We start from the raw sequence: 13,792 nt of genomic DNA, 5'->3' as shown, positions 1-13,792 counted from the left end.
GTTATAGTACAGCGGTCCGGAATTTATCGGTTGAATTAGTCTGATATGTTTTCCGTCGATAGCACCGATGCAATGTAGAAAATTCGAGTTTTTTTTTCAAATCCATTTGCAATTGTTTCCCAATCGTTTTCTGTGTTTGGCATAATTATAAATTTTTCTTAATGTTGCCATATTATGTCGCACACTTCTCTAATTATAGTACAAATCGTTGTATAACCAAGTCTGTAGTTGTAATAGAGTTCTTTGAACGTACATCCTGATGCAAGATTCCTAGAACAAAAAAAATAATTAAATTATCTCGTCAATTTATTGTTATCCATTATGTATATTATAAATATATTATCATATATATTTATTATATATAAATTTTCTTTTGTTTCAGGTGTTGCTTTACAGAAAAAGTGGCAAAGTATACGAGGGTGTTATACAAGGGAAGTTAGTCGACAAAAAAAGTCTGGATTCGGTGGTGGATCACGAAAAAGTCAGTATGTATTCTTCCAGCAGCTGCAATTTTTAAAACTTGTGGTAGCTATTAAGAAACCAGAGCAGGTTGCTGGTGATGGATCTGTGGAGAATGTTGAAACAGACAGCGAGGTGGTACAATGTCCCAAAAGGAAAAAAAAAGATACCACTACAGAACCTGAGAAGGATAAATTCCTTGAAACGCTTAACAGAAGTATTGAAATGAGAGAAAAACATGAGGCCAATAGTGAGGACGAAGATAGACTATTTTTGCTTAAGTACCCTAAAAAAAGTACCTCAAGAAAAAAAAATGGTTACGAGGATTCAAATGATGACCTTGCTTGACAATGCCACCCGTAATATTGAGTCTCCGGGCAGTTATGGGCACCAGGGGACTTATGGACACCCATATCAGCAAAGTTCGTGGTCGCAATCACAGCAAGTGCATAATTCTACCCATCACTTTGGATATTCTTCTCGTCCTGGAGGATCTGAAATGCCACATTCTTTCTATCAGTCACCCGCATCCGTATCCAATTTTTCCGAAGAATCATCAATTCTTGATATATATGACTTGTAACTAATTTAAATTTTCTACTTAATTTTATTTAATGTGTGATAGTTTAAATGTAACAATACTAGAAATAAATGTTTACTTACCTCAATGTTACAAAGAGTTTTTCTTCTGGACTCACGGATTTTCTTAACACAGTATCTTGTTTAGTCTGAGCATGCCGACATAAGTTCAATAATTCATTAAACGATGCCACTGACATTCTCGCTTAATTGAAAAATTTTTATATTTCATTAAATCTTCATATAATTTGACAAAAATACCACTTTCGCTTGGATTTGATATAAAAGGATATACCCATATTTTTTCCTTCTTCTTCTGCTTAATATTTTTACGACGTATATAAAAAAACAGTGCGATTTCTTCCACGTCCATTTCTGTCTATATAACGAGAGTGACTGTGGTGATCGCTGGCGGCGTTCTTGGCGACGTGTTTTGACGACCCACGGTGGCCAGGAGTAGCCGTGCCGACGTCGCTGGCTACGTCGCCCCGGTTAGGTATGGCCCTAAGCGTTGTCGCCCCACCGTTCACTAAAAAACGAAACGTAATTACACTGCAAGTGATTAGAGTAAACTGAGCTATGTACTATGCTGAGAGCGAGCGAGCGCGAAGCGAAAGTAATAGAGAAAGAAGGTGTGGGGTAGGATTCGTGCAGGGATGCGCGAGTACCTCTTCTTTTACAACGGGTTTTCACTAACGATCAGTTACCACTTCTGAATTTGTGGATTCCGGTTTGTACAACCGTGACAAAATACCAAACCGGCGAGATGCCGGGACTTATATCTAAAACCGGGACAATCCCTGTTAAACCGGGACGTATGGTAAGCCTTCTAATATCTTCTTCTTCTTTTTCAGGTGCCATCTCCGCTACGGAGGTTGGCAATCATCATAGCTACTTTAATTTTTGAGGCAGTAGCTCTTTTCCTTGCATTATGAGTCGTAGGATGCCATACTTCTCGCCCCGCAACACATGTCCGAGATACTGTAGCTTTCTTTCTTTAATTGTAAGTTCAACTTCCTTCTCTTTACCTATTCTTCTTAGTACTTCATTGTTCGTAACTTTATCTACCCAGGAAACCCTCATAATTCTTCTATAATTGCCCGCCTAATATACTCATTCTTAATTTTATCTTTTCTTTGTCCACTCATCCATCCAAGCATTCTCATTTCCACCACATGCATTCGTTGCCCCTCTTTCTTTTTTTTACTTCTCTTTTCCTATTTTTTCACAATATTTTTATATCCAGATATTTTAGAAGAAGTAGGAACGCAATTCATCGAAATTTGATACAGTTAGTCATTTTTTCACGTTCTATAGATAGGCGGATGTTATACTGATCAGAGTAGTCTCCTTTATGCCTGATTTTAACCCTTGATTAATATGGAAATGATGTTTCTAAGTCCAAGAACGATATTTTTAAAAAATAACTTTATTTACAAGGGACTACTTACTACAGTAAAATGCAAAATAAGAGTGACGCTATACAATGCAAAGGTAAATTTATAATCTCGGTGACGCCGAGGTGTGGCATGCTGACGCTGTCCTTTTATTATAGTTGAATTAGCAGTTCTGGTTTCTTAACTCCTCCGGGGCTAGATGAGAACTATGGGGTGGCATAGTTCGAAGAAATGGAAAATTATCTGGTACCTTTTTTTCTCGTACTGTGGATTCTTTTGGTGATTCTGGATTTGTCCTTTTTGTGTATATTCGCCAAATGGTGTAGACAAGGAAAATGATTGCTAAGACATATAAAATTATGGTATAAAAACTGACATGTTGAAAATGAACAGGAACTGTGTCTAGATTGTCTATTTTGTTTTCTTGATCTGCTAAAGCACTTTGCTCATTATTTAATTCATCTAATTTTATCGAGTCTATTTTTATTGGTTTAAAGTTTAGATCACTGACCGGCATTTTTAGTAATACATATTTCTAAATTTGGCAGTTCCGTTTTAACAAAATTTGGAGTTTTTAGTTCAAATGTTTTTAAAACGTAATTGTCTATATATATTTCGCACGCACTATTAAGTTCGATTAAGTAACTACCGTTTAATGGAATATTGTCCGAATTCTTATCGCATTTTTGAATACTGATCACTTTGTTTAGCGTTATTACGATCCACTTATTGTTTTCTAGTTTTTGAATTTTTATATTATTAATTTCTGTTGGCACTGATTGACATTGATTTACAAACTTTGAGTACTGTATGAGTTGAACTTCGCAAGGGGCTGTTGGTGTTACTTCAATTGACTGGACATCGTGGCATAAATATTCTTCTTCTACCAATTTTTGACATTGAACGTTGGCAAGTGCATATTGGTATCGATTGGAAAGTAGGAACTTGGATTTTGGAATAATTGTTCTAAAATGAGTTTGGTATCTGGTCGGAAAGCAATAAAGATGATAATAATCATAGTCATTGATCTCAACAATAGGCAATTCAAGTACAAAAATTATTTTATTTGCTTTCCTATAACTTTTTATCTTAATTATTTTTTCGAACAACAAAATATTTTGCAAAGATAATTCAAAAGGGAGTTTGTTATTTTTAAGAAGTTTACTAACGTTTAAAATTTCGAGAAATAGTTCATTTGGGTCGGCTATTGAATTATGAAAGGTATTTAGTTTTGAAAAGCTGATAGCAACTTCGATTTTTTGTAATAGGTCATAAATAATTTGGAAACTAGTGTAAAATTGCGATACAAGTCTTTCTAGTGCAAAATAATGAAATGTCTCAACTTTTTCTATCTTTATATCTTTAATTAAGTTTTGAACTTGTTATTCGTGAGCTTAAAATTAACTGGTTATGGGCTAAGATTTTTGTATTATTTTCAAAATTCTTTATTGAAGAACTTAATAAGGTGATTTGATTTTTAACTATAGTTTTAATATTATTTTGATTATTTGTTAGAGTTGATATAGCGTCGTCGTAACGTTTTGCATCGTTTTGGTCTAGGTTTCCGGTTATAAATTTGATTGCGGAACCTACACCATCAAATAGAGATCTTTTAGATCTGGTATTCCAAAAGGGATTTAATTGGTTTAACTCAAGATAAATTTTGTTTTCCAAAATTTGAATTAAATGATAGGAGTCTTGAAATTCTTTATTAAAGCTTAGAATTTGAGAAGTATTTGAAAGGGTATTTATCATGGAATTATATTGATTTTGTAGAGTTAGGAAATTTGTAGTAATATTTGTAATGTCATAGATATGTATAAAAGTCCAAACATCTGTCTGAATTCGGGCTGTGCCTAAATGAAGGGGTAAAAGTCCGGGATTGTCGTTTAAGTTATGGAATTTGGATGTGTCTCGTCTTGCGTCGACGTTTGTTGTCCAGAGGATGAACCTGCAACGGGAGGTTTCTTTAGTTCTTTGATATGTATAATTTCTGTCTGGTTAATGTCTTTTTTATATTTAAGTCTTTGTCGTACAAGTTCTACTCGATTTCTGTCAAGAATTTTAGTTATTTTGTAGGGACCTAAGTATGGTTGATGTTTTTTATTACGTTTTTGGGTATTAACTTTATAAACTACTTGTCCAATTTTGAATTCTGAATTTGTTTCTCCCTGATCGTTTCTTTTATTAATTACTTTAATTTTATTTTCTGTTAGAGTTTCATGTCCTTTTTGGTAAACGTGTTTTAATTTGTCTTTATGATTATTTATATATTCGGAATAGAAATTTTGAGAAAGAAATAGTTCGTTGGGGTTTCTAGAGTCTGTATGTCCGAAAGTCAATTCAAATGGGGTAAATTTTGTGGAACTATGAATAGAATTATTGTAGGCTATAAGAGCATAGTCCATTAAGTCATCTTCGTTAGGATATGTCTGTTTTAGAAGTCTTAAATGTTCGATTAAAGTAGAGTGTATTCGTTCAGCTATTGAATTTGATTCATGATGGCCAGGAGTAGTAAAGTGAACTTTGATTTTGTGTATTGCTAATAAATCTTTTATTACTTCGTTATTAAATTCTCTACCTTTGTCTGCTATTATTAATTGGGGAATGCCGAAAGAAGTGAAGTATTTTATTAAGGATTTCGCAATGTGAATCGCGTTTTTACCTGGAATAGAATAAGCTTGGGCAAATTTAGTAAATGCGTCCGTCATAGTCAAATATTTGTTACCGTCATATGTAAAAATATCTATATGAACAACTTGAAAAGGTTTGCTGGCGGTTTCCGTAAGCATTAGCGGGACATAGGGGGTGTGTCTACCGTATTTATTTTTCTGGCAAACAGAACATTCGTTAATGTAATTAGTAATAGATGTCTTCATATTTTTCCAATAATAATTTTGACTTAATTTTTCGAAAGTTTCATTAATTCCTCTATGGTTAGTTTTTCCTTCGTGCTAATTTTTTAATAAAATGATTTGTTCTTCTTCGTTTGCTACTGTATTAATTAATCTAGTGCATTTAATTAGTTTCGGACCATTTTCAGAAAAATGTTTTAGGTAATACTTATTAAAATCATTATACAGGTTGTCTTTACTGAAATATAAATAAAATGTATTGTTAAGATCTGTGTATGCCATAAGAAATTCAAAAATATATTTTTCATTATCAGTTTCAGGAATTTTGACTTTAATTATTTTATGGTTTTGATAAGTTTCATGAGTTTATATCGGTTTTTGGGTACACTAAAATTTGGTGAACTTTGTTATTTATTATTTCGTCTAAAATGGGTATTCCTTGATTCGTTGTTTCATTTGCGGTTGAATGTTGTGTAGATTCATCTGAGGTTTCATCTGGTGTATCTATTTTGTCTGGAGGTATTCTTATATCAGAAATAATGTTAATTTTTCTTGAGTCGTTATTGTTACTTGTTGAAGGTTGTGGGTCTAATGGATTCTCTGCAAAATTTTGGAGATATTTTAAAATATCTTCGTCTACGTCTCCAGGATTATTTACTATTGATTCATCTTCTAATGCGTTAATTGTAATGCGAGATAAACAGTCTGCGTTTGTATTGTGTTTTCCTTTTTTATACATAATTTTGTAATCGTATTCTTCTAGTTTTAGACGCCATCGTATTAATTTTGAGTTTGGCTCCTTTAGACTGAAAAGCCAAGATAATGGTTTGTGATCCGTGTAAATATAAAATTTTCTTCCGTAAAGGTATGGTCTAAAATGTTTACAGGCCCATACAATTGCTAATAGCTCCTTTTCTATAGTTGAATAATTTGTCTCTGATTTATTTAGAGTTCTCGAGGCGTATGCAATGGGTCGATCATTTGGAACATTTCCTTGTGATAATACAGCTCCAATTGCATAATTGCTAGCATCTGTCGTTAAAATAAATGGTTGGGAAAAATTCGGATATTGTAGAATGGGGTCGTTTGTTAAGATTTGTTTACAAGTTTCAAAACAATCAATAAAATCTTTATCGTGGTTTACTTTAGAACCTTTTTTCAAACATTTGGTCATCGGTTTAGTAATTTTTGAAAAATCTTTTATAAATCGTCTATAGTAACCTAGTAATCCTAAAAAGCTTTTTATTTCAGTTTGAGTTTTTGGAATGGGAAATCTTTTTATGGCGGAGATTTTATCAGGGTTTGGTTTAACGCCTTGAGGGATAATTACATGTCCTAAATACATAACTGTTTTTTGTAAAAATTCTGACTTGTCTAATTGTACCTTTAAGTTACTCTTTCTGAGTCTTTCGAAAACTATTTTTAACTTTTCAAGGTGCTCTTGTAAAGATGTACTATAAATTAAAATATCATCTAAATATACTATACATGTTTCGTCTGTTAATCCTCTTAAAACATTATCAATAACTCTCTGAAAAGTCGAGGGTGCATTTTTCAAACCAAAAGGCATTCTTTTAAATTGAAAGTGACCTTGTGGTGTACTAAAGGCTGTTTTTTCAACATCTTGTGGGTCTACTTCTATTTGGTGGAAGCCACTTGCAAGATCTAGTGTCGAAAAGTAATTTGCTTTCCTTAATTTATCTAAAATTTCTGTTATGTTTGGTAACGGGTATTTATCATCTACGGTTCTCTCGTTTAACTTTCTATAATCTATTACTAGACGCCATTTTCTTTTTCCTGTAGCATCTTGTTTTTTCGGGACCACCCAAATGGGACTCGAAAATGGGGAATTGCTATCTTCTATTATACCTTCTGCTAACATCTTATTTATTTGGGATTTAACTTCTTCTCGGTGAACTTCCGGGAAACGATATGATTTTGTATATATTGCAGAATTATCAGTGAGTTTAATTTTAGGTTTAATACTATTAGTAAAATAGGGTATTCCTTCGCAATAAAATATGTCTCTATATTGGAAACAAAGCTTTTTTAGTAATTCTCTTTCTTCTTTGTTACAATGATTTATCCTTATATTTTTTAAATTCCTCTTTAACATGTTATCATCATTAATAGATGTTTCTTCATCAGTTTCCATCTTTCTTATAAAATTAATATTTACTATATCTAATGGTTCTATATCAAAGGGTTCAGTAATACTTAACGTTGTCTTATATTCGCTTATATTCGTAATAGTGGTTATAGCAAAATTATTTTTTACGTTAACTACTGCTTTAGGCATTTCGATTCCTTTACCGAAATTTTTATATTCTAATATACCTAATCCTACATTTAATTTTACCGGTATTTTGACTATTTGCTTAGTTCTAGGGGGAATAATTATTGTATGATTAAAAGTTGATTTGGGATATAATATATTCTTTTTACTGGGTTCAAAAATTATGGGTATCGTTACATAAGGCGTTTTCATTTGTCGCATGTTGACATTAATTGAAGCTTTTAATTTTTGTAATAAATCTATACCAATTAATCCATCAAAATTTTCGCTAAATTTAAAAACATAAAACTTATTATATTGATTTACTTTAAAAATGTTAAAAGCTGGAATATTAATTATTTCATTGTGCATAAAAATTCCGTGAGCCGTTTGTATATTAAAATTTTCGTAAGAAATAAAAATTTTATAAAATTTATGCGCTAACTGTGGAGATATCAAACTTTTGGAAGACCCTGTATCTAATAAAAATCTGGCATTGAGTTCAGGAATAATAATATGTCTTAAATCTGCTATAGTTGTATTTAAATATATTATGTCGGATTGTAATTTTCTTGGCGAATGCAAACTTTGTGTTTTCAACATTTTGAGTGGGATTGTGATATGATCTTTCGTTTGTCTCATTTGGATTGCGATAAGGACTGGATTGAGTTTCATAATTGTTATCGTAAGGCGGTAATGAACTTTGAGTTGGGTGTACGTAATCAGTGGGAATATTATTTTCAAAGGGGTTTTTGAATTGTATTTGATCGTTATTAATTTGTTGATTAAATAATTGGGTGGAGGTAAAATGTGGTCTAGATCTTAAAGAAGTATTTCGTGAATTTGTATCCATCGGTTCTGGCTGGTATTGATTTTGATTTTGGGGTTTATTATTAACATTTCTTTGTTGAAAATTAGGGTTATTAGTATGAAAGTTCCATGGTCGGAAATTAGAATTATTATTGTCAGAATTTCTTGGGTTGGCGTTAGAATTATAATTATTGAAATTTCGGAAGTGATTTTGGTGTGGTTGAAAAGTATTGGTAGGATAAAAATTATTATTTTGGTATTGTGGTCTGATGGTTTGATATTGGTAAGGTGGAAATCTCATATTAGGGCGATTTTGTTGAAAATTATTTCTAGGAATAAAAGTTCGATTAAGATTACTGTTTCTCGTAGGATTATGTCTCGATGATGGTCTAAAAGAATTTTGCGAGTTTAAATTATTTCCACGTTGTAACGAATATAGAAAATTCTCTTCTTCGATAACGAAGCTCATAGCTTTCTCTAAACTCTCTGGGTTTCTCAATCGTATATTTGTTTGTAACGATAAGGGTAAGCCTCTAATGTAAGTTTTTAAACATAAGTCATCGTAACTATTTATTCTAATTAATTTCTCTTGTGCAATAATATTAAGCGTATTTAATTTTTGTGTTACTAAACTACGTGTTTCTTGGCATCGCATGCCAAAATTATAAGGAGTTTCATTCTTGAAAGGCCTCAACGTTATTAGGTCTTGGATAAGGCAATCGAGATCTCTCTGGTCTCCAAAACTAAGATTAAGGGCATCTTTTACGAGTTGCCATGTATTTAATTCTGTCCTAGAACCTATTAACATTTGAGCTCTTCCATTTAATTTACCTAATATAGCTCGAAGTAAAAATGTATTTAAGGTGCCGTCTGTTTGGCTAGCAAAATTAGTTATTAAATTTTCACAATTGTCTATAAATATGGTTAAGGTATGTGGATTACCATCATATGCTGGGATAGAATCTAAGTAAAGTTTTAACAACTGGTAGTTTGTTTGAGCCATTTCGTTATTTTTATCGCTATTTGGTTCTAAAATTGAATTTAATTCTGCTACAAGGCTATTTAAATCTAATTTACTATCAGTTTCACTCATTAAATATTTATTCTTTTTATTCAGATAATATATCAAATTGTAATAAAATATAAAATATGTTTCAATATAAAACTTTCAACTTAAATATAATCAAATATTTTCAAAAATATGATAATATAATATAGTAATAATAATCTTTCTCTTATTAAAAATATCTCATAACATAAAACCTTTAAAAATTGTTTACTTTCGTTAGCTCTCTGACTATAAGTATTTTCAAATATGAAAATAATAAAATGGAAAATAAAAATGGAAAAAATAGGAAACACTTACATTAAAATGTAGATTTTCAGCATTTCTGCCTATAGGATTCGACGATTTTGTTCTTCTCCCAGGTCTTGTTGAAACTACTGCTTAAATCTGCTGCCTATAGGGTTCGATGATTTTGTTCTTTCCCCAGATCTTGGTAATACCTTGTCTAAAGCTGATCTTGGACACTTTCACAAAAGGTTCGGTTCTCCAGTAAATCGTTAAAACGAAAAACTACGCGAAACGGTTCGATTTTTGTAACGGTTAGCGACGTAATTCCCGAAAATCTGTACTGACTGCGCCAATGATGTTTCTAAGTCCAAGAACGATATTTTTAAAAAATAACTTTATTTACAAGGGACTACTTACTACAGTAAAATGCAAAATAAGAGTGACGCTATACAATGCAAAGGTAAATTTATAATCTCGGTGACGCAGAGGTGTGGCATGCTGACGCTGTCCTTTTATTATAGTTGAATTAGCAGTTCTGGTTTCTTAACTTAGATTTTCAAATTCTTAATTTTCTGATAGAGATTATTTTATTTCTACTAAAAAATATGTATACTTTTATGGTTACTCTGAGTCCAAATAAATACAGGGATAGGAAATGAGAGAGGTCTGGTGGTGCACATATATTTTGTGAAGTTTGATACCATTAGTAAGCTCTTGACCGTAAGTGTCTAGACCTGTTATTTTAGGCCACCAGTGCGAACACCTGCATTCCGCTACCTGTACAAACACCTGAATCCTGTCATCTGCAATTCAGCGAAATTTGATAACATTAGTAAGCTTTTTCCTCTCTAGACCTGTTATTTCATACAACCTGTTCGAATACCTGCATCCGTCACCTGTAATTCAGCTAATTTGACACAATTAGTCATTTTTTTCTGTCTAGACCTGTTATTTCAGACCACCTGCACCGGTGCGAACACCTGCATTCGGCCACCTACGCAAACACCTGCAATTTAGCGAAATTTGATACCGTTATTAGGTTTTTCTCTCTAGACCTGTTATTTCAAGCCACCTGTGCGAACACCTGCATTCGGACACCTGTGTAAACATGCGTTCTGCCACCTGCAATTCAGCGAAATTGGTTAAGGTCTGTAGGCTTCTTCTCCCTTGACCTGTTATTTCAGGCCACCTGTACGAACACCTCCAGCCCACCTGTACGAACACCTCCAGCCGGTTACCTGCAATTCAGCAAAATTTGATACAGTTAGTCATTTTTTTTCTCTATCTAGATCTGTTATCTCAGGGAATCTGTGCGAACACCTGCATCTAGCCACCTGTGCAAATACCTGAACCCATTAATGTTTTCAATTGTCTATACTTGTTTGCACATGGGAAACCTTAAGTCAGATTTTTCTCACGACTGCATCCGATCACAAAATTAGAGTATTGAAGCAGTTAAAGCTTCATAGATCCAGGAGTCGAATTAGAAAAGCAGCAGAGATTTAAAAATACACTTTGCTGCTATTGCGACCAACATTGTTGCCTATTTATCGCTGACTCACGTATTCCATTTCAAAACCGTACACCTGATGTTGAAGATTAAAATTTATAACACCATCCTTATAGTATGTTATGGATGTGAGACCTGGGTGACAACAGAAAATACAAAAATAAAGTTAAAAGTTTTTGAAAAAATTCCAAGGAATATCTTGGAATAGATTCCAATACCGATTAAGGAAAATGTGATATAGAGATCCAGATACATCCATGAACTTTACCAAGTTAAAGAAACACCCATCTTAGAAACTTAGAGGTCACGAAAAAGATGGGAAAATGAAATGGCTGCAAATGTTGCCGATGGGCACTTGGAAGAAGCAGTCGCATGACCGGATATTTTGAATGCAGAAAATACGTTGGTTAAAGCTATTGGAAGAGGGGGCTTCTGACCTTATTAGAATCATATTATAATTCATATTTTTGGCTATCACAACTTTACAGATGGTCCAAAGAATTTCAGTTTGAGCTTTAAAAGATAAAAGAGTAAAGCTAACTAACATAAATGGTGGGGAAAACACTAGTGGTGCATCAGTAATGCTTATACATACAGTAGAAATTTAATAAGTTTTCCAACAATTGTTTTCTAATCCTGATGTATGGTAGTGTAAATTTTAATCTCTAATAAGAGGGTAAAATAATCGATTTAATGTAGGATGTACAATTTTTGAACAATATTTTTTCTTCTGTTTTAGGAGAGTCAAATACGTTTCATGAATTCTGAAGCAGATGAGAATCTTAAAAAGTATTTAGGACGTACTAAACCTAGATCTCATGAAATTTTATGTGGAGATTCAGGTCAAGAACCTGAAGAGATTGTAGAAAAATTGTCATTAGAAGACAGCATTATGGATAATATTAAAAACACGAATGAAAAACAAAAAGATAATCAAGAATTGGAAAAATGGTTAGATGATTTTTTAGATGAATGATATATCAAGTGTTTATCGATTTTTAATAAATTCATTTTTTTATTTAATTAAATAAAGTATGTTTGAAAAAAATTTCGGTATATTTTTTATTTATGCTGCGTAATGTGTACGTAAACTAAGTTCATAGATTTAATTATGATAACACTTGGAAACTCAACTATTTCTTGTACCATCCCCACGCCTATAGCTTTTTGGAACGCCCATGGGTAGTCATACCAGTCCGATTTTAGCTCTGATTGTTTAATCGTTTAATAACAGAAGTTGTCCCTACTTTGCCCTTCTAGCTACCTTTCCTATACAAATATGTTGATGATATAAATTGTGCTGTCCCATAAGATCATATACAGACAAGGTTAAAAGTTTTTAATTCATTCAACAAAAACATACAATTTACTGTTAGAATGGAGACGGACAAAAGTGTACCATTTATAGATACCAAAGTCTTCCGCAAATCTAATAATCATATTGTACTAGAGTGGTATCAAAAGCGTACAACATCCGGAAGAGTTATAAACTATGCTTCTAATCACAGTGATGTATAATAGCAATGTCATATATCAATTACAGTGTTTAGGTTGCCAGAGATGTTATATTGGACAAACCGGACAATGGCTGAAACGGCGGATCACACAACACAAAAGTGACTGCAACAGGAGAAATAAAACATGCGTTGTTGTCGAACATTTTATGAAAACAGGCCACCAGATTGATTATGATGACGTGAAAATATTGCATTCATTAAGCAGTTACAAAAATAGATTGTTTGTCGAGTTGTGTTATATCAATCGAACTAAGAATGCCATTAATAATAAAACAGATACTATAATATAGTAATCTTAGTAGTATATATTGTAACATTTTAAACACTTTATAGTAACGTCAAAAATAAAATATACCTCTATATAATTTTATTTAAGCTTTAATATCTAATCAAAAATAGTTAATTTATTTTAAAATTGGTAATATTATTTTAGTATAATTGTTAAAGTCCTGTCATGTACTGGTTTGTATTTTAATAATTCCGCTCTGTGAGTTTTTATTTGTTTGTAAGTATGTTCTATGTATTAATTGTTTTTAATAATAATATTAGTGCACTCCTGATGAAAACAGCTTTTGAAGGGCATAAAGACATCTGTTCCCAGCTTGTATCATATTATTTATATCTTGCGATACGTTCAAAGTTAAAATTGTTAATGGTGATATTCTGTCCGAATATATTTGTTTCTGTTATTGCGGCTCTTATGCGTACATTTGGTTTTTTTTTCATTTATTATGTACCGCATTCTCTCTGTTTCCATCTAGAATCTGATAAGTTTCCTTCATCGTTAATCTGGTGTTTCCTATTTGATCGATATTGTCTGTAAATGCCAACAGTATGTTTAATCCTTTTCAATGAAATACTGAAGTCGGTTTTTCGATTCCTGCAGTTCTGAGTATGTATTCCAGAGCTATGTTGAGGAGTTGTGATTAGAGTGCACCTCCCAGTTTTAATCCATTGTTTATTTCAAATATCTGCAAACATTGTTGTCCAACTCTCATCTCTCGAGAAGACAAGAAATTTCCAGAGATGTATCTAGCGCGGGAGAGATCGACCCGTCAAACAAACGAATTAGAAGTGGACTACTCCCGATGATTCT

The 13,792-nt window shown here is 32.5% G+C and overlaps 1 protein-coding gene across 1 annotated transcript in view; it reads left to right on the top strand.

Moving 5' to 3' along the window:
* The window catches only part of Aven (Apoptosis and caspase activation inhibitor), a 35,021-nt gene extending 22,794 nt beyond the window's left edge, over positions 1-12,227 (top strand). The window contains exon 4 of the mRNA XM_072541516.1: positions 11,919-12,227. Within this exon, the coding sequence (XP_072397617.1) occupies positions 11,919-12,155 (237 nt within the window). The 3' untranslated portion in view covers positions 12,156-12,227. The remainder of the gene's footprint in view (positions 1-11,918) is intronic.
* Positions 12,228-13,792: the final 1,565 nt, after the last annotated feature.

The sequence above is a fragment of the Diabrotica undecimpunctata genome, chromosome 8 (assembly GCF_040954645.1).
Source record: "Diabrotica undecimpunctata isolate CICGRU chromosome 8, icDiaUnde3, whole genome shotgun sequence".
Lineage (NCBI taxonomy): Eukaryota > Metazoa > Arthropoda > Insecta > Coleoptera > Chrysomelidae > Diabrotica > Diabrotica undecimpunctata.
The sequence above is the reverse complement of the archived record's forward strand: the minus strand, read 5'-3'. Positions and strand labels throughout refer to the sequence as shown.